General features: G+C 49.7%; 1 protein-coding gene across 1 annotated transcript; it reads left to right on the top strand.

Annotated features, from left to right (window-relative positions):
- Nucleotides 1-3,317: 3,317 nt before the first annotated feature.
- LOC106631276 (ribosome-binding protein 1-like) lies at nucleotides 3,318-11,743 on the top strand. The gene is made up of 9 exons (XM_055700538.1): nucleotides 3,318-3,650; nucleotides 6,702-7,109; nucleotides 7,655-7,803; nucleotides 8,028-8,150; nucleotides 9,163-9,315; nucleotides 9,652-9,770; nucleotides 10,564-10,717; nucleotides 11,143-11,277; nucleotides 11,561-11,743. Exons 2-9 carry the CDS (start codon nucleotides 6,722-6,724, stop codon nucleotides 11,597-11,599), a joined length of 1,260 nt encoding a protein of 419 aa, XP_055556513.1. The 5' UTR covers nucleotides 3,318-3,650; nucleotides 6,702-6,721; the 3' UTR covers nucleotides 11,600-11,743.
- Nucleotides 11,744-20,200: the final 8,457 nt, after the last annotated feature.

The following is a 20,200-nucleotide window of genomic DNA, read 5'->3' as shown; positions in this document are numbered from 1 at the left end:
CTTTCTTTGGGGAAGGTGAATCCAGCAAACCCCGTTCATGCGAGTTGCTAGTTTTAGTACCTCAGCTTCCCATCATGGTTCCAGCTGGGTATAGGTATAGTCCAGTCAGTGTCTCGTAAGTCGTGTAAGTAGTGAGTGAGATGAAGCAGTTTTGGCGTTTTTCAGTAACTGAGGTGAAAAGGCAAAACTTTCACGTCTGTCAGCTTTGGTAGCTTTGATTCTCCGCCAAACAATGTTTCGGACTCTGAAGCTGCAGAAGTATCAGACCTGAGTGGAGGGTCTGTCCACAGGTGCGGTGAATCCGTGGTCAGAAACATGTTCGCTTAAAAGACCAAACAATAAAAAAAAGGGATAGCTTGGGAACCAGACTTGTGTGGGCTAGGCTGATGCTGTTAGGATGAAAATGGTATTATTACCTATTACATTAGATTACTGAAGAGTTGGTGTGTAAGATTCTATAAACACAGTGATAAAAAGGAATCTGAAAGGGGTGCTGTGCAGTGTGACTGCTCTTCAGTTTCCACACACGCAGCTGTAAGGGTTAAAATTGGACACAGCATTGGAAGTACAGGTTCACCAGTGAGGGGGAATGAAATTTCCCCAGTTTGCTGGCCACGCTCGTCCTGGTGTAGCCCAAGGTGTCATTAGCCTTACTGGGCACTGCAGCACCCCCAGGTCCTTTGCAGAACTGCTAGTTAGAGTGTCTAGACTTCTTTCACCACGTCGGCTAGTAACAGTTTCTTGATAATGGTTATCCCAATATGCATGTTACTTGTTTTTTCTTTATCAAACACTGCAATTTGGTTTTTACATCCCCCACCTGGTATTGCTCTTCATTATTCTCTTCTTTCTGCAAATCTCATTATTTAAAATTGTTTCTAGAGCAGTTGTTCGCTGGAATATCCAGTTTAGAACGCTTACTTGAGAAATCTTCCCTTCTCTCACTGCTTGATTAAGGCTGCTCACTAATTTTCCTGGAAATTTATTATTATGTAAATGTCACCAGGAATAAAGAGGTCATCATCACTCGTGAGACTTGGATTCTAGCTGGTGTAGGTAGTGACCTACAGCCTGCCTGCCGCCTTTGTTTTTGTGCCTGGGAAGGAGTTGTGGTTCGGACATCAGACAAAAGGCACTGCTAGCCACGTGTTTTTCACGTGGCCTTGTTAATAGTACTGAAGCAGTACATCCAGACAGCGCATTTCAAAGATGGAAAAAAGAGTCAAGTGGGTGTCCAGCAAGTGCAGGAGGTGTGTTGGAGGGAACTAGTTCTCCCTGGAGTACTCCATTACTGTATTTGCACAGGTCTTTTTGAATGATATTATACAACTTTGTCAAGGAATGTACGTGTGTTTCTATTGATATGTATACACATAGCAGGTTATATACTCAGCATTGAGTAATGACAGACTCAAGGTGGCGAGCGTGATTTTTGGAAAGACTGTCTTATTACCAAGTGTGACCTCTTGTCTTCTGTAAACTCACACATAATGGTTTTCAAAAGCTTTTTTCCTCTTAACAGAAGGAAACATTGCAGACTCTGAGCAGTCATTCATCTTTAGGTCATTGATGGATAAGATATTTGCAGAGGAGACGAATATTCTAGAACAGGTGATACTGAGAAAATTTTTCTGTCTAAAGCTAAATTCCAGGTGCTTAACTTTGGGCCTGTACTGCCTCAGTGAAATAGAAACAGAACTTGGTTGTTTGGCCCTTTTCTCTCTCTCTTTTTTTTTTTTTTTTTTTTTTTTTTTTAAGCTACAGATTTTTGCCACATGATCATGGAAATGTACCCGTCTGCCCAATGGCTGCCTGCAAAACACATGCAGAGCAGCAGCAGAGGGCTCTAAAAAGCAAGCAACACATTATAACTTAAGGTCTTAATGACTGGATGGGGTGGGGTGAGATTCCCAACCAGAAACGTGTGGTTTCCATGTGGTTCTGCATCACACAGCTCTGCGAAGTTGTTTGAGCTAGATCTGTCGTCATTATTACACGTGCTGGTAACAAGGAGCGCACCTGTATTTCTTCTAGCTTATTTCTTCTAGCTAGTTTAATAACTGAGGGCAAAGCTCAGACTGTGGGGACATGTACCCTGACTTTGTGTATTCTAGTTTTCTGATCTCATATTTTGCTTAATATGATATTTTGCAAGAGGTTGTTTCAATTTAGCAACCTTAATTCTGAGTTAAAAACGCTTACTATGTCAACTGTCTAGGCAGTGTTCAACACCTGTTGGATGCCCTTTTGGAGTGGAGAAGAATAGCCTTTATTTTGTTTTATTGGTTTTATATTAGTTTTATTACAAGATAACATTGAGTGATCTTTGGTTTTATTTCTTTTGTTGTTGTGTTGTGTGTTTTTTTTAAGGAGAATACTAGTGTTAAAAGTGAATCCAGGACAGCGGAGACAGAAGAGAGACAATTCACTTCAGGAGCTGAGCCTGTGAATGAATCTGTAGGACAGACAGATTCATCTGTAAAATCTTTCTCCAGGAAAAGACGCGGTTCAGACACAGGCAACTCTCTCGGTAAGAAAGATTCTATATTTTCTCAGAGATTACGGCGACAGCTACTCTGAAACTAACTATTACAGAAAGGGGAGAGTAGAAGAATTTAGTTGTTGTCTGCCGTGTAAGTACCTCATTGTTCCTTCAGTTAAAATATTAAACTTGTACAACCTCTAGCGAGAACGGCTCCCACCAGGGCAGCGTGCCCCCTGGGCTTTGCCGGGGATGTGCAAGAAGAGTTCGTTGCATGTGGCAAACTGACAGGGGGCAGGAGGCGATGAAGAGGTCCACCAGGCAGCTCGCTTTCCAAATGCAGACGTTCATCTCCCCCCCGAGCTCTCCCCATGGCCAACCCCATGGATCCCACACAATTCAGCCACCCGCCCCATCTCCCTGAGGGGAGCAGGTTTGCAGGCGCTTGCCTGACCTGCAGCTGCTCCATCTGCCTCTCCAAGGCCGCCACTTTCATCTCCCAGCTCTTCCTCAGCTGCTCCTCTTGCCGCAGCACCTCTGACTTCTCAGACAGCTCGTTCATCAGCTTGCCGCACCACTCCTGTAACCTGGCCACCTCAGCGTTTTGCCTGCACCAACAGAAGCAGCGTTATTCCAGCCCGCAGGCCAGTCAAGCATCCCTGGCATTACCCAGGGGGAACACATCCTCCTGGTGGGCCTGGTAACAGGGCTTGAAACATCTCAGCGGTTGTGTTGGCCTGTTTCTCGGACACGCCTGGTCCTTCAGGGATGGGGTGGAAGGAGCCGATACATCAATTTCAAAAGCTCCGTTTCCATCCATACTAATGAAGGTATTCCAGCATGCTAGTAATCAATCAAATGTACTTGGTAGTAACATTAGAAGAGGCAATCGGGTCACCAAGCAGGTAAGCCCTGCCTTAGCTTAGGCATTTGGATGGTTTTCTCTGACGTGTGTCAGAGCAGACATCTGGCTACACGCCAAATAGCAATGCAGAAATACCGGGGAGAACGTTTTCACTCCATCCGTGCTCAGACTGTTCCCCTTTTCGCTGCAGGCTCTCTCAGGAGCGCACCTCTCCTTTCTAGGGCTACCCTGGGTATGGCGGGTGAGGAAGCTACACGCAGGCAGGCTCCAATGGCTGACTCAGCTCCCGCTGGCTCTGGAGAGGTGGGTGAAAGAATCAGAGTGAGCATCTGGGCTGTAGAGACCAGAAAGGCTTTGCTGCTCCAAGGAATCAACAATGGATTCTTTTTTTGGAGATCAGGGAGCCCAACCCAAGCCGTCTGGTGTGGAGAAAAGCTGAATTTCTTCAGGATTTCTTTCTTTCTTTTTTTTTTTTTTTTTTTTTTTTTAACTTCCACCTGTGCAGCACAGCCTCCCTGGCTAGTTGCAGTCCACTGGCCAGCTGTCGTGTGAAGGCTGGCACTGCTGCACAACGATCCTGTCTGTCTTGCAGGCTGCAAGATTTTGGCCCAGTGCAGCAGGAGGAACTGAAGGGGGTCGGCGCTCTCTGGCTACAAGCCAGGCCGACTGAGCATGAAATCTCTGAATGCTGCAGCAAGATGTTTACTCCTTGGTTAACGGTGTCTGACAGGCTGAACAGAGCTTTGCTTCTCCACGTGGAGATGCAATGCCTTTTGAAATGAGTAATGACAACCACATCTCTAGATCAAGCGCATTGTTAATTCCTACTGTTGCACAGGGTGTTTGAGATCGTGTCTTTCAACAGACACAGGCTTGAACGTCCTCTGCCACAGCAGCAGCTCTAGAAGGAAGCTAATGGTTTCTAGCCTGTATGGTGCAGATGTGCTGCTCTGCATGGCACAGCTGTGGTGTCACAGACACTGCAAAACCTGCTCTTGTCCTGCGCACAGTTCTAGTGCCTCTAAAATTCAGTCAGACGGTGTAAGTTTTAGCCAGAGCTCACTTGAGCTGCATCACAGGGCATTTCACTTGTGAAGTTCTCATCTCTCACTAGTATCTCAAAAAACCCAGCCATCCACAACCAAAACCCAAAGGCCAATCCAGCATCCAGCTGCTTTGGGAGGTGGCGGGAGCAGCTGACGGGGCTGGAGAGCATTTGCCAGCAGTCAGTGATGCCCTTGCCCTAAGCTGGAGTGGCGAATTTTGATCTAAGTCTGACGCGGTGGCACTGTGAGGTCAGCAGCTCTGTTGGTACCAGCGCATTGTTGGGGTTGCCAGGTGAGGAATGCAGGGCGCTCAGCTCCGCCCCGGTCAGCTCCGGGGCACAGTGGTCTGGCCCTAAAGCCAGCAGAAGGACGTGGGTACATGTTCTCTGGACCCTCGTTTCTGTTTCCTGCCAGGAAGAGGAAATCCATCCCTTTTCACCCTGCAGGTTAGGAGTAATCCCTCTGTCCCGATGGGGACCATCCCAAAGTGATGCTGCATTGTCAGGAGGGAGGGGGCTGGCACCAGCTGTGCTGGGATGGAGCCGGCTGAGGCCGCTGAAATCCCAAACGACTGGGACGGGCCGGGATAGCGATGCCTGTAGTATCAGCTGGGATCTCGCGCGGTGCCCTGGTGTAGAAAGTTGGTCCTGCCGGGGGCAGGCTGGTTCCAGCTGGCGTTGGCAGCCTGCCCACCTGCCGGCTCTCTGCTGCTTTGTCTGGGATGCTTGGTGAGGCGGGCAGGGAGAGCTGGGCTGCTGGTTGAAACAGCCCTCAACAACCCCCCTGGGGGTTGGAGGCGACGTTTTCATTGCCCTGTCACCCCCTCGCTGCACCAGTGCGGATTCGGCTGGGAGTGAGTTCGCCGCTGTCGGCTGTGAGAAAGGGAAAGGCTCTGAGGTCGCTCCCTGTGAGCACTGAGGTTTTGAAAAGATGCTGATCTCCTTAGTTTTATTCTTATTTTTGCCTCCTCCCTTTCCAGCCACTCCCTCCGTCCCCAGCCCACAACCTCTTAAAGAGGAAATTCAATGATGTTGACAGTTAAGGGCGGGGATGGGAACTTCTGATAGCTGAGGGCTTGATGCACTGATCACGAGAAAGCGCAGCCTGGCACCTCCTGGGGAGTGCCCCTGCGCAGATGAACTGCCTGGCTGCAGCATCGGGGGGGTGGGGGGGTGGGTGGGTGGGTGGTGTGAGCCACGTGGAGGTGGTGCCCATGGGGGAAACGCACGAGTGGGACAGCGGGGAAGAGCCTGGCTTCCAGACTCGGGACGGGGTTCGGTTAGCGATTAAGAAGAGTGGAGGCAGCAGCATCTTCCTCCGCGCGGGGCTGCACCCTGCCTGCCAGGTCTCAGACCAGGCAGTACAGTCTCCCTTGCGGCTCCGTGTGTTACGGGTGGAGAACCTGAGCGTGGAGAGGAGGGTGGGAACGGATGCCCGCCAGTTAACAGCAGAGGTGGAAAGAGAAGCACCACATCCAGTGCTCCCTTTGCAAGTTTCGTTTCTTCCTGTGGGCATCTGCTGGGGAGATGAGATGGTTAATGACCATGCTTTTGCTTTTTTTTGGCTTGAACTTAGGCCTTTTCCTGGTGTTTGCGTTGCAAGGAGATGGTAGCGTCTTGGTTCTCTGTGTGGCGTCTGTAGCATCATTGCTGGGGTGGTTCTCGTCACTGGAGGCTGGGAGCAGCGACCCAGTGGGATGTGGTCACTGCGTGTCCTCCCTGCCAGGCTGGGCAGAGGCCAGCAGTGCCGCAGGGTGCGGGTGGCAAAGGGAGGCGGCCAGGGCTGCTGCAAAGCTGGGGAAAGCTCTCCCGTGCATGCTTTCCCCTTCCAGGGGGGTGTTCTATTCCAGAGCTGAGACCCTGGATGCACTTCCACCTGCGCCTGGGCGCAGAGATAAGGCCAGGTGGCCCAGGGAGAGCCCAGGTCTTGGCCAAACTGCACCAGGCAGTCTGGAAACGGGCTCTCTTACTGCCGCAGGGCTGCAGGGATTGCCCAGGGTCGTGCAAAAGCGTCCCATTGGACAAGGCATGGGCACTTTGCTCGTGGCTGTCTCTGATTGCATCCCTGGTTTTTTCTTCCCCCTCTTTGGTTCTTCTGGAGCTTGCTGCAGCCAGCGCAAGCAGCCCCTGCGGTGTGGCTGGAGCACCGTGCGCAGGCAGCGCAGCGGAGGAGCGCAAACCTGGGAGGGGGCGGGGGGTGTCAGCAGGTTGCCCACACAACACAGATGGACATGGGAAACTCGCTGCTCACAGAGAGGCTGTTGCGCCTCTTTGTTTTCCCCACTAACTGTTGTTGTGGTGTCTTGCAGGCACAGAAGAATAAGGCAGGATGGATGTCTATGACCCTCAGATGCTGAATCTTGTGCTCTTTGGAGGTCTGATGGTGGTATCAGCCATCGGGATCTTCCTGGTGTTCACCTTCATGGAGAAGGTCCTCCGTCCTTCTGAGGAAGCCTTGGCCAAGCAAGGCAAAGGGCTTAAGAAGACTCAGCAGAAGGAAAAAGAGAAAAAGAAGAAAGAGGAAGCTGTTGAGAAAAAAGGAAAAGGAAAGAAAAATCAAGAGAAACCTAATGGACAGGTCCCAGAGGCGCACCAAAGTGCTCCAGTGGTCAGCTCTGTCACCCTAAAGAAAAGCAATGTTCTTCCAGCCCATGAGGAGCAGAAGCATAATGGACCTGTCAAGAAGGTGGCTGCATCCAAGAAGAAGAGCGAGCCAGGTAAGGCCAAGTTCCTCTGCATATATCCCCGTCGGGTAAGCCGGCAGAGGGATCGGAGAAGGGCTGGAGTCATCTCGTTCCCTTAGCAAAGAGCTGGAACGAACCTGCCTGGTGAAAGGCAGGAGACGACCTTGCTGCTCTGCATCACTGGCACCGCTGCGTGGAGCGACAGTCCCCCAGCGAGGCTGTGTCACAATGGAGCCCAGCTTCTGATGCCCACCACGTCTCTGCTCCCTGGCTTTAGCAAAGCGTGCCCAGCTCCGTCTGGAATCGATCAGTGTGATGGAGGGCGGTGGCAGGGCGGCAGGAGCAGTAGCAGAGCCAGGCAGAGGTGGCAGCTGGCTCAGGGAACGCTTGTCTGTGGTGAGCGCCGTCCCCAGCGCTCGTCACGTTGCTTTCAGTTAGAGAGGTATCAAACTTGGCTGTGGACATCTGGGCGGTTGCTGGCGTGAAATGGCAGTTATGGGGTTGAAGTCAACTGAGGCGATGCTACTCAGCCCTGCCGTTGGCTCGAGCGCTCCCAACCCCTCCTCTCTCCTCCCCAGCACCTGCGGACTCGGATGGGCCCCTCTACCTGCCCTACAAGACGCTCGTGTCCACGGTCAGCAGCACGGTGTTCGGCGAGGGGGAGGCCCAGCGGCTCATCGAGATCCTGACGGAGAAAGCGGGCATCGTCCAGGACACCTGGCACGCGGTAGGGCTGCCAGCAGCGTCGCGTCCACCAGGGCTGGGCCAAGCCTCCGGGGGTGCGGAGGGGTGAAGGCAGCCCGTTTTCGGGCAGGCTGTCCCCCGAGGGGCAGCCTTAGGGACAGGAGCTGAATTTTCCCTGGGGCAGAGGGCAGGACCCTGTGCGTGTGGGGTGGAGGGGTTGGATGCGGAGGTGGTGGTCCCCGCTGATGTGCCACCCTGCGCCGGCAGGCCAAGCAGAAGGGTGACCCTGTCACTGTCCTGAAACGCCAGCTGGAGGAGAAGGAGAAGCAGCTCGCCACCAAGCAGGAGGCTGCAGCCGCTGCCAGAAACAAGGTGGAGGAGCTGAGCCAGGTAAGTGCCGCGCAGCCCTCCCGGCACCCCTGGCACGGGCTCTGCGCCTCACGGCTCGCCGTGTGCCTCCCTGTCCCCGCGTCTTACCCGCCCTTGGAGGTGAAGCCCAGGGGTTCTCTGGGCCCTTCATCCATTTGCTGTTTTCTCCCCCAAAAGGGGAGGAGATGCCCACCTGAGCTCCTCTCCTGGGCCTGATCCAGCCCGGGGAGGCACGTGCCCTGTTGGGCAGCCGCAGCTGGAGGGGGCTAAAGCCGTGCCCGTAAGAGACTGCAGCTTTCTGCTGCTTTCCGGAGGACAGTAAAGCCCTTCTCATCTCTTGGCAGAGCCCCTGAGCTGAGAAGGTGTTGATCAGTCCCTTTTTAAGGAGCCTGGTGCTCTTTACAGCCCCCTTGCCTGGCTCAGCCCCTTGCCTCCACCTCTCGTTGGGTGTTGAAGTCAGAAGGGACCCCCGGCGCGTCGTGCTCAGCACCTCCTGCCCCGCAGCCGCCAGGACCCTGCTGCAGCAGGTCCATCTGCCTGCAGGCAGGAGAGGAGAGGGCGAAGCCACCCTGTGCACTGAGTGCTGTGCTAAGCCCCGGCCTGTGCAGGCAGCCCAGGGCAGCGGCACGGCATCACCCAGCCGGCCAAGAGAGCACCCCTGCCTTGGCAGGGGGCGGAGGGGGGGTGTGTTTGGTTTGTGGGGGTGTTTTCTTTTTTTTGTTTTCCTGCTTTGCCCCAAACTTGATGTGATGATATTGATCCTGGGGCCGGGGAGGGGAATAAAATTCCAGGCTGTCACTCCTGTCTCTTAGCTGGCCCAGTGTGGAACAACAGTGGCATTCAGTGGCCACTGAGCCCAAAGCTTAATGCAGGAGGAAATGTAAGTGCGGAAGGGTGTAGCTGGGCCTGGGGGCAGCGCCGAAAGGGTTACACTTCTTAAAGTCTTCTGAGCCAGGAGGCCACTTGTTTCGAGTCCCCTTAAAGCAGGGGAGTTCCTGCGCTGAAACTGACCGGGTGGCTTCTCTCCTCGAAGGAGCTGGCGGCCGAGCGGGCCAAGGCGACGGCCGTGGAGGGCAAGCTGAAGGAGCAGCTGCTGGCCCGCGAGCAGGAGATGGCAGCGGTGCAGGCACGCGTGCAGGCCAGCTACCAGGACCATGTCAGCGAAACGCAGCAGCTGCAGGGCAAGGTGAGCCCCACGCGGTGCTCTGCAGCTTCCTCCGCTGGCTGCCGGCTGGCCCTCGGTGGCAGCTGCCTGGTCTTTTGGAGAAGACCGAGGTGGGCGAGGGGGCCAGAGCCTCGGGGAGGGGCGAGAGCCCCGCAGTGCTCCTGAGCCGTGGTGCTCACGCTAGAAGAGGGATGTGGGAGCATCCTCACGGGATGCAGCAGCCGCAGGGGCTGTCAGCAGCAGCAGACACCTCGCTGTGGCTTCCTTGCCAGTCCCTCTTGCCCATGGAGTGGGCTCCTCAGGGGAGAGCTGAGGGGCTGGCAGCAGCGGCATCAACCCCTGTTGGTCTCTCCCTAGATCCGCACCCTGCAGGAGCAGCTGGAGAATGGCCCCGACACGCAGCTGGCTCGCCTGCAGCAGGAGAACTCCATCCTGAGCGATGCCTTCTGCCAGATCAGAAGTCAGATGGAGAGCAAGTAAGACTAGGGGTGGGGGTGGGGGCAGAGCCTGGGGCCGCCCTCTGGCAAGCCCTGGGGGGGGCTGTCCATCATGATTGGCCACCCCCTTTCTGGAGGGTGCTTCTACAGACGCCCCAGCTAGCTGGAGGTAGAGGAGGGAGTGAGGAAGAGATTGCCAAATGGCTTCTGTGGGCCTGGCAGGGGAAACAAGGATGCTTTTCCCAAGTGGAAGGGCAGGGGAAGCCCTCTCTGCTTTGGAGTCACCTGTGCTGATGCTAGCGGAGGGGGCAGAGGGGACCAGAAGGCACTGCAGCATTGCTCCACACTTCGGAGAGCTTGTGCTCACCAACTTCAGAAGAAATGTCGCTGGCTCTTTGATGGGAGCGGTGCTGCAAGAACCGAGACCTGCCTGGTGCATACAGAACAACCAGGAGCTAGGGAGAAGAATTTGGCGCTCCTTTTTGTAGAAAGTCTGAAATGGCTGGTGATTAACAGTGGTCAGTTAATTACAGAGCAGACGCCAGCTGCTTAGAGTGCTTTCTCCTGTGTCTGGGAACACAGATCCTTGCGTCTTCTACTTCATGAGAAAGAAATGTCTCCTGTGATGGAAACGGAGCTTTTGAAATTGATGTATCGGCTCCTTCCACCCCATCCCTGAAGGACCAGGCGTGTCCGAGAAACAGGCCAACACAACCGCTGAGATGTTTCAAGCCCTGTTACCAGGCCCACAGGAGGATGTGTTCCCCCTGGGTAACGCCAGGGATGCTTGACTGGCCTGCGGGCTGGAATAACGCTGCTTCTGTTGGTGCAGGCAAAACGCTGAGGTGGCCAGGTTACAGGAGTGGTGCGGCAAGCTGATGAACGAGCTGTCTGAGAAGTCAGAGGTGCTGCGGCAAGAGGAGCAGCTGAGGAAGAGCTGGGAGATGAAAGTGGCGGCCTTGGAGAGGCAGATGGAGCAGCTGCAGGTCAGGCAAGCGCCTGCAAACCTGCTCCCGCCGGGTGTGAGGGTGGGGGGGGAAGCCTAGGTGGTGCACCGTGCTGGGTGGTAGCCTCAGGTGAGAGAGGAAACCCAGTGGCCCCTGCCAGCGGGTGCTCACGAGGACGTGGGTGCTCCCTCTCGACTCTGAAGCCCTTGGTGCAGGAGGTAGAGCTTGTGGCTTTGTTATTGTCACCGGGGTGTGGCTGGATTTGGGGTTTTTAGGGGTGTTTAAAGGACACCTCCCAGGTAGAGCCTCTGAGCACGCCGCTGGAGCAGTGGCGCATCGCTGGCTTGTGGCCGCCGAGGCAGCTCAGTGGAGACCTGAGGTGACCCGAGATGTTTTGGAGGGGGGAGTGTCGCCAGACGGCCAAGGGAGACTCAGGCAGACGCCTTCTTTTGACTCCCATGTAGGAAAAACTAGGAAAAAAAAAAAAAAGAAAGAACCGGGGCCAGGCAGCAAGCGAACTACAGGAGCGACTGAAGGTTACCCAGGACCAACTGGCCAAAGGGAGACTGAAGAAGTGTAAAGAACAGCTTCAGGAAACGGTACTTGTGGTGGCCGCAGCCATCCCTCCCCTTGGTGCTGGTGGAGGGCAGGGGGAAGCGCGTGTCAGGCAGTGGTTGAAAACCGGAGACAAGGTGGCACTTGCTGCCAGAAACCATCTGGGTGGCTTTTGGGAAGCTCTGGGAGCACAGGAGATGGTGGCCATGGTTCTCCCTTCTCAAAAGGCAGGACCTGGCCCATCTGTGAAACGCTTTGATGCTTGAGCTGCCACGAGGATAAGGTTGAGAGCCAGTTGAGTAACCCACCTCTCTTTTCCTTCTCCAGGGGGAAGAGGACAGTTTGAAGGAAGGGACTTCAGTCTGACGAGTCTGTGACCTAGACCTTACCGTCACCTTACCAAAATGCCTTACACATTCCTAAAACGAAAACTAAAAATATATGCCTGATTTACTGTAGAAAAAAGTTGCAAGCCATTCGTGACCTAAAACCTAGTTTTGAAACTTAAAAAAAACCCCAGACACAAAAACCCAACCAGTAAACACTGCAGGCATATGTTTGTAAGAAAATCGTCATACTGTTTTGTACAACTACCGTTTGTTCCCAAGGGCACCGCACCGACCACATCGGGGCAGGCAGAACCCACAAATCTGTGAAAAGGGAAGACTCTGTTTGTACATCAACTGGTGATTTTTTTTTTCCTTTCTTTTTTACTTTTTTTGTTTTGGTTTGGGTTTTTTTGTTTGTTGGAGTGGAAGAAGTGTGAAAGTGAGACCCAGCATGGAAGGAAGCCTCTCTTTGATGGGTGGCTCTTGGCGCGTATCCTTTTGTGTATTTCTGGGTGTCGATGCATTTACAGTGATGTAGTGAAAAGAGCTTATTCTTGCTTCATTTTCCGGGTTATTATTTACTAATTTTTTATTAAGTTTGCAAGCCAGCCAGGTGTTTGGGGTCACTGAAGAAGGACCCTGCTGTGGCCGGGAGCAGATCCTTTACTCCCCCGCCTTGCTTGCTGTGCTGCAAACAGCCATCCCCTCTGTTTTTTCTCCAAGATACGCAAAGGAGAGAAGCCTTCCCTTCCAGCCACGAGTGTTCTCACACTGGCGGTGCACCCCGAGGTCCCCTGCCACGGGGTCAGGCTGAGCGTGGGGACAGGGCAGAGCAGCGTGAGCGTGGGGACAGGGCGCAGCAGCACAGCCTCGCCAGCCCAGCGCAGGCTGCTCCTGCTCTCTTAAGCCTCAGCGCACCCCAGAAATTCCGTCCCTGCGGGTGCTGCGTGGTGGTGGTCCTTGGGCACTGCCAGGCTCTTCAGCCTTCTCTCTCCCCTTCTTGTGGCTTTCCTGTTGAAACTCCACACAAACCCACCCTTTTTCCCCCGAGTTTTCTTCTTTTTAAATAATTTTTCTTTTTTTATTTCAAGTTGGTTTATTGGGAAATGGCAGAGACCACGTCACAGCTTGGTGCCTGCCTCCTCACAATAAAGCTGCTGAGCCCGGCGCTGACATCAGTGGGATTTGAGGAGCTGGTGGGGGGAAAAGGCCCCCAGAGTACTTGGTACCTCTGGGGGGTGTGAAGAACCAAGGCCAGGAAGGGGGATGAAGGCCAGACCCGCCTCCCTTTTGTTCCCAGAGAAGTCTGCGTGTGCTCAGCCTCTATATTAGACACACCAGAGATTCCACGCAGGCAGGACTGGGTAGACACGTGTCCTGTCCCCCCAGCACTGCAGCTTTGGGGGTCACGATGGAGAAGGGATGTGCAAATCACACTTGGGCTCTGGGGTATGTGCGTGACCTGTCTCTGATCAGGCAAGAAAAAGGGGTCCTGCTGAATTCTGGCTGAGGGAAGGGCAAGCTGAGAGCCCACCCCCCACCCCCACCCCCACTGCCTGGTGATTAACAGTGGTCAATTAATTACAGAGCAGACTCCAGCTGCTTAGAGTGCTTTCTCCTGTGTCTGGGAACACAGATCCTTGCGTCTTCTACTTCATGAGAAAGGAATGCCTCCTGTGTCTTTGGCTGTACCCTGTTTCATAATAATGCCAATGGAAGTGCCTGAGGCCACTTTAGACTGGTTTCTTGACAAATTCTACTTATTTGTCGTTTTAATGTTTGATTCATCCTTTCCACTTTCCCACTAGATTGTGGCCTCCAAGATGAATGTAAATCCCAATTAATACCCAATACTTTGCTAACACTTTGGACTACTTCAGCAACAAAGTGTGGACCTCTGTCAGAGGAAATTCCAATAGGAACTCCAAATCTCAGAATTATTTCTTGTAACAACCACTTCACAACCTCTTTTGCTTGTGTGGTGCGACAGGGAAGGGCTTCTGGCCATCCTGTAAAAGTATCAACCCTTACCAGGATGTACTGGTACCCATTTTGTCTAGGCAGCTCTGAAAAATCTACTTGCCAGTAATCTCCAGGTTCTGTACCGGATTTCAGTCTGCCCATTTGAACCTTTTTCTTAATCACTGGATTGGTTTTCAAACTTACTTCACACTTTGCAGTTACCGTATTAGCTATTCCAAACATCTTAACTGATATTACTTGTTTTCCCAAAGATGTTACTAAGGCTTCTGCTCCCCAGTGACATTCTTGGTGTCTCATTTGAATTCTCTCTCTCATCACAGGAGGTGGAATTACTACTTGTCCGTTAGGAGTTACCCACCATCCCGCTAAGTTTTTCTTAGCATTTAATAACTGACTCAATTTGTCATCTTCCTCTGAATATCTCGGTTTTTCCCTAGGAAGGGTTACTGTTTTAGAAGGAATTATTGCCATTTGCAATGCTTGTTTCTTTGCTACCTTTTTTGCTGTTTTATCAACTAAATTATTCCCAGCTATTATTTTTGTATTGCCAGTCTGGTGTGCCTTACAGTGCATGATTGCTACTTGATCTGGCTTTTGAACTGCTTGCAATAATCGTAAAATTTCTGTTTGATGCTTAATGTTTGATCCTTGAGAGGACAATAACCCCCTCTCTTTCCACAAAGCTCCATGGACATGCACTACCCCAAAGGCATATTTTGAATCAGTCCAGATATTTACTCTCTTGTCGTTGCTTAATTCTAAGGCTCGAATTAAAGCGATGAGTTCCGCCTTTTGGGCTGATGTGGTACCCGCCAATGCTCCTGCTTCTATGACTGTAGTCTCTGTTGTTACCGCATATCCGGCGTATCGGACTCCTTGTTCCATAAAGCTGCTTCCATCAGTATACAGTTCCCAGTCTGGTCTCTCCAATGGCACATCCTTCAGATCCTCACGACTGGAATAAACATACTCGATGGTAGCCAAGCAATCATGTTCCAGTCGTCCTTCTTCCTGTATGGAACTTAAAAACACTGCAGGATTTACCAGGTTAGTTGTCTTTAGAATCACATCATCCTGTTCAGTCAATACCACCTGGTATTTCATCATTCGGCTGGGGGACAGCCAGTGTCCCCCCTTCTGTTCTAGGACAGTTATCACCATGTGTGGCACATAGACTGTTATTGTTCTTCCCAAAGTCAATTTCCGAGCTTCTTGTATGAGCATCACTGTTGCGGCCACTGCTCGCAGGCAGTTTGGCCACCCTTTACTCACTGTGTCCAGTTGTTTAGAGAAATATCCGTCTGGTCGTTTCCAGCTTCCTATCCTCTGGGTTAACACGCCCGGTGCAAGGTGTTGCCTTTCATGTACAAACAGCTGGAAATCTTTGGTTGGATCCGGCAGTCCCAAGGCAGGTGCAGACATTAAGGCACGTTTCAACTCTACAAAAGCCTTTTGTTGTTGTGGGCCCCATACAAAGGGAGGGTTCTTTTGGGCCTCGTACAGCGGTTTAGCTATTAGCCCATAGTTCATGATCCAAAGGCGACACCACCCAGTCATTCCCCAAAATGCTCTGAGTTCATGAATATTTCTCGGCTCAGGTATACCACAAATAGCTTCTTTGCGATTTTTTCCTAATTGTCGTTGTCCTTTTGAAATCTCAAAGCCCAGATATATCACAGTCTGGCAGGCTGTCTGGGCTTTCTTCCTGGATACCTTATACCCATTTAGTCCCAGGAAATTCAAGAGGTCAATAGTCACCTGTATACAGGTAGGTCTTTCTTCTGTAGCTATCAATGTCATCCACATATTGTAGGAGTAAATGCCCAGGTCTTGGTTTGTCCTGTTTCCAGATTTCAAGTTCCTTTGCTAAATGATTTCCAAAAATAGTTGGACTGTTTTTAAATCCTTGGGGTAATCTAGTCCATGTCAGCTGCATCTTTTGCCCGGTTTGAGGATTTTCCCATTCAAAAGCAAACAGTTTTCTGCTTTTCTTTTCCAAAGGTATACAGAAGAAAGCATCTTTTAAATCAAGCACTGTAAACCACTGATAATTCTCCCTCAATGCTGTTAACAGTGTATAAGGGTTTGCTACCACAGGATAAATATCCTCAACTATTTGATTTACTGCTCTCAAGTCTCGTACCAGTCTATATTCACCCGAAGGTTTTCTGACTGGTAAAATAGGAGTATTATACTCAGATTCACATTCTTCCAAAATTTTATACTCCAAAAATGTATCAATCCATTTCTTCAATTCCTGTCTCACTTCCGGTTTGATTGGATATTGTTTAATTCTCACTGTTCCTGCGCCTTCCTTCAAATCTATTTTAACATGTTCTGCTAGTTTCGATTTACGAGGAATATCTGTCTCCCATACAGTAGGGATCACTGCCAAATCCACCTCCGGTGGAATTTCTTGTTCCTTTACCTTTTCTTGTATCATCAGGATTTCTCCCGTTTTTGACTCGGGTATTTTCAAGAAAAGTTCTCCTTCATCAAAAACAATTTGTGCATTTAATTTGGATAACAAATCTCTTCCTAAGAAGGATATCGGACATTTTGGTCCATACAAATATTCATGTGTAATTATCTTATTTCCAAATTTCAAATCCAGGGGTTGCAGGAATGGCCTGGTTTTGTTCCAATTTTTCCTTTACAGATATTTAATAAAAAAAAATGTCGCTTCTGTATCCACTCCCAACCTCACAATTTGAACAACACTTTTTTTTCTCTTCCACTTTCTTATTATCAGAAGTTATAGCCATTACTAAATTATCTCTAATAGTTAGCTTACATTCATCCTGCCAATCCTTTCTTTGTCTTAAGTAAAAAAAACAAATCCACATTTGGCATTTTATTCCATTTCCCTTCTCTTTTACAATACAGCATTAACTGCAAAATAGTGTTACAATTCAGTGTCCCATTCGTGGGCCACTTTTCCTGATCATCCAATATATACAAAGGCCACCAATTATTACAATACTCAAATTATTACAATACTCAATCATCTGGCTCTTTTGCAGATCATCCTGTAAATTTCCCCAATGTGCCAATAAACATCCCAACAAAGAATTTTTCGGGATTTTGTCATTTACAGCAAGATTACCCATGCTTTTACTTTTAAACAACCGAGTTAACTTAGTTGCCATGGTGTAATTACTCACAGTACAATACACAATTATTCAACTCTGTCACTCCGATCCGCGGATCCACACTCCCACTCGCTTTCGTTCTCAATTATACGTCTCACCCTTACAGCCACACTCACACTTTCCCACAGTTACTTTAAACAAACATATAACACAATATTATACCTCTTAATTTTCTTCTTAGTACACAAACTCACAAAACAACAAAGAACACCAAAAACTTCTAACTTCTTGTTAGAGGCACTACCTTAGAGAACACTATAGCGTATAGTTTCTCTTGTCTCCACTTTTGTCCAACCCTGCAATAGCTTTCGCTTATGTCTTACGGGCAGACGCCTAGGCTTCCACTTCCACAAGGATCCTTTTAGTCCAACCCTGCAATAGCTTTCGCTTATGTCTTACGGGCAGACTCCTAGTCCTACCCTGCGCAGCTCTTTCACCGCGTCTGACAGGCAGACTTACTCAGTGGGGCTCCAACCCACTGGTGGGACTTCCTCCCACTCTTTCCCATACAATTATTATAGTGGGACTCCTACCCACTTCCCCTAGTGCACTTACTTACTACAATTAAAAAAAGAAGTGTCTTACCCAAAAATCCAGGGAACGTCGCGAAGAGCCTTACGGATCGGGGATCGATGGGTGTCCCCGAGAAATCCTCGGTGCCGGCTGGAACCGATCAGGTCCCCGACTCCGCCGGTCTCCTTCAGCGAGGTCCCATCTGGGTCGCCAAAACTGTTACCGAAATCTCAGACTGAAGAACTTATCGACACCAATGTGATGTAGATAAGCAGACACTTCTTTATTGACGGCCGGGTGCGTGAGCGAGTCCTCTCACAATCAACGCACGCCAGGTCCCAAAATCAGATTCCATATATAGAACTTATTCATACATATTCATTAAATATTCATGCATAATCATAACATTTCGCGTAAATCATTAACATACTCTCCTCCTATATCCGATTCTGCGCAGTAGAGCTTAGAAAGGTCTAGAAATGGGTCTGGGGTACGATTTGGGTAGGTGGTGTATGAGTCGGTGGTCGCGATCTCCCCCTGCCGGAATTACCTTTTACTGAAGTTCACGGTTTCTTGGCAGGTAACCACAAGCTGTTCCAGTCGACTCTCCCCAGTTCCCGTTCATCTCATATTCTGACATTTCAGTACACCTCTGCGTACAGAAGACTGGTTAAATACAAAGAAACCTTTCAACCCTAAAGTTATTACCTAAGTTTTAACAATGGTTCCAGCCCCTTCTTCTAGCCTTGGTACAGGACGTACGGAAGATCCCATAACAACTTTTACTGTGCAGCTATAAGTTTCTTATAAGATTTTTTTTCTTATCCTTCTATATTTTAATTTTATTAAATGATTTTATAAAATCAATTAATCAATCAAATAAAGTCAATCAATCTTAACTTATTAACAAATCGATAACATGTCTTCATTGCCTTTCACTAAAATTCCTCTTTCCTGTGAAACCAGTTGTGTTTGTGGGTTTGGGATCTTTTTTTCTTTCCTCCCCTTGTTCAGGCAGCAGTAGCCCAGCACAGTTCCACTTGATTTTTTTCTGGTGGTGTTACAACGAACATTGTGCAGTCCTCCTAACGCTTTGTCCATCAGTAATGTTTTCACTTTTTTCTTGTTCCTGTTTTAAGAGACACTATTGTTTTCTTTCTAAGGGCTGTATTTTTGTTATGTCCTTCATGATGAGTGAATTCAAAGTACTTTCAATGGCATAATACACTTTGTAGTGTAATTTTGTGAAAATGCTTCTCTATGAATTACAAAAAAGATTTCATTTTCTATTATTTCAGAGGTAAACCCTGAATTAATCAATCTTGGATGTGGTGTTTCTGTCTTCTAGAAATACGTGAAGCTTAACTTTGTTTTTATAGGTTGAGAAGGAAAAGGCAAAGAAAGATGTTCAAAAGTGCAGGCGGTGGCAAAACAGGAATGTGTGGATAAATTAAATAACATCACTAATCGGCAAATGAAACAAAAGATTACTGTAAGGAAGAATGACTGTTTGAAAATGGAGAATGAAAACACGATAGAAGAAAAAGACAAAAAGATTTTTTCATCTGGGGAGAGCTCAAAATTATTAAAATGCCAGTGAAAGGGTAAGCTAAGGAAATAATCTCTAGCTCTTATTTGTAGTACTATGTAAGTGTCTTAGGTTTTCTGATACTGTGGTAGTTGAAGTAGTTTCCTCAGTGGTGAAAGCCATAGTGAACAGTCCACTGCTTTTCAAAAAGTGAAGAAAATTTCTTCTTAGAAAACACTAAGCTCATGATGGAGGTTCAAATTTATGGCCTGCTCTAAAAAAAAGAAAAGGAAAAAAGAAAAGAAAAAAAAAACCCATCCAAATTCCTGTGATTTCCTTGTCAATACTGAGGCAAAATGCATCTTTGAAACCAGAAAGAAAAGCAGACTGGAAAAAGCAGTTATTTTTGTAGGAAATGGCCACCTAGAAAAGAAAAGTAGGAACTTGGGGTTTGCTACTACTCCCTTTTCTAGGTGATTTTAGTGATCTCCGTGCAGTTGGTGTTTTCCTTTTCATTAAGTTAATATGCCCTTTGTCAGGAGAGGGTGATTTGAAGAATCAGTCAGCAGTATGCAGGCGGGCGGAGGTTGTCTTTATTCGGCAGCGCTGGGTGCATGGGGGATCGCGCCACCAAAGTCATGCACCCCGAGGTGACTTTTCAGTCCCCCCTTTATACAAGCTACTCAGACCTATTCATGAGTTTTCCAAGAAATGGTTTACATATTCATTACAATTCTGAGAATTCATTTACATATCTCATGCCTGCACAATGTCCTTGAGGAGTTGTCTCTGCGCAGACTCTATTCCTCAGGGGCCATGTTTAAAGTCTTTGTCTTCGCCACGTTGCATGTACAACAGGAATCTAAGACAGAATGTCCCTTCTGAAGATAACCAACCCAAGGCCTTAGCAGTCTGTGCATCCGTCATGTGGCAGTAAGGGTCCTCGGACATCTCCCGACTTTTAACTAAACGTAGGTGCGTCATCCTTTAGATAAGTGGTACAGCATTCGCTATTCAGAGTTCCCGTTGTTTGTCAGGCAGCACCAGTCCCGCTGTGTCACCACATTTCCTTCTCAACCTGGACTTGGGACAGAGACCAGTCCTGCAGACACCTCGGCAAGGAGGAGCCCTTGATGAGGACGACGACGAGCCGCTTTTGGGTGAGCTCAGCGCTGACTGAAACACAAGCGAAAAGCCCCAGCTCAAACCAGGCCGCTTTGCTTTTCTTGGAAGTCACAAAGCTTCGCTCTGGTGGGTCTCTTTGCATCGGAAACCCTTGTGCTCCCAACGCTGTGACCTGTGTGGGTGCCAAGTCAGAGCAGTCCGTCGCCGCCTGCCTTTGAATTCAAGGTTTGAACCGCGCAGTGTGGCCAGAGCGGGCACATGCTGCGAGAGGTCACGGACCACCATTTCCCTGGCCCTGCGGCTGAGCCAGCGCAGCCCGCTGCTGTGCCGGGAGCGG

The sequence above is a fragment of the Falco cherrug genome, unplaced genomic scaffold, assembly GCF_023634085.1.
Source record: "Falco cherrug isolate bFalChe1 unplaced genomic scaffold, bFalChe1.pri scaffold_44, whole genome shotgun sequence".
Taxonomy (NCBI): Eukaryota; Metazoa; Chordata; class Aves; order Falconiformes; family Falconidae; genus Falco; species Falco cherrug.
The sequence above is the reverse complement of the archived record's forward strand: the minus strand, read 5'-3'. Positions and strand labels throughout refer to the sequence as shown.

Coding starts and splice junctions, on each gene's coding strand:
- LOC106631276 (XM_055700538.1), top strand. CDS start 6,722: ATGGATGTCTATGACCCTCAGATGCTGAATCTTGTGCTCTTTGGAGGT. Junction 9,771..10,563: donor AGAAGTCAGATGGAGAGCAA/GTAAGACTAGGG, acceptor CTGTTGGTGCAG/GCAAAACGCTGAGGTGGCCA. Junction 11,278..11,560: donor AAGAACAGCTTCAGGAAACG/GTACTTGTGGTG, acceptor TTCCTTCTCCAG/GGGGAAGAGGACAGTTTGAA.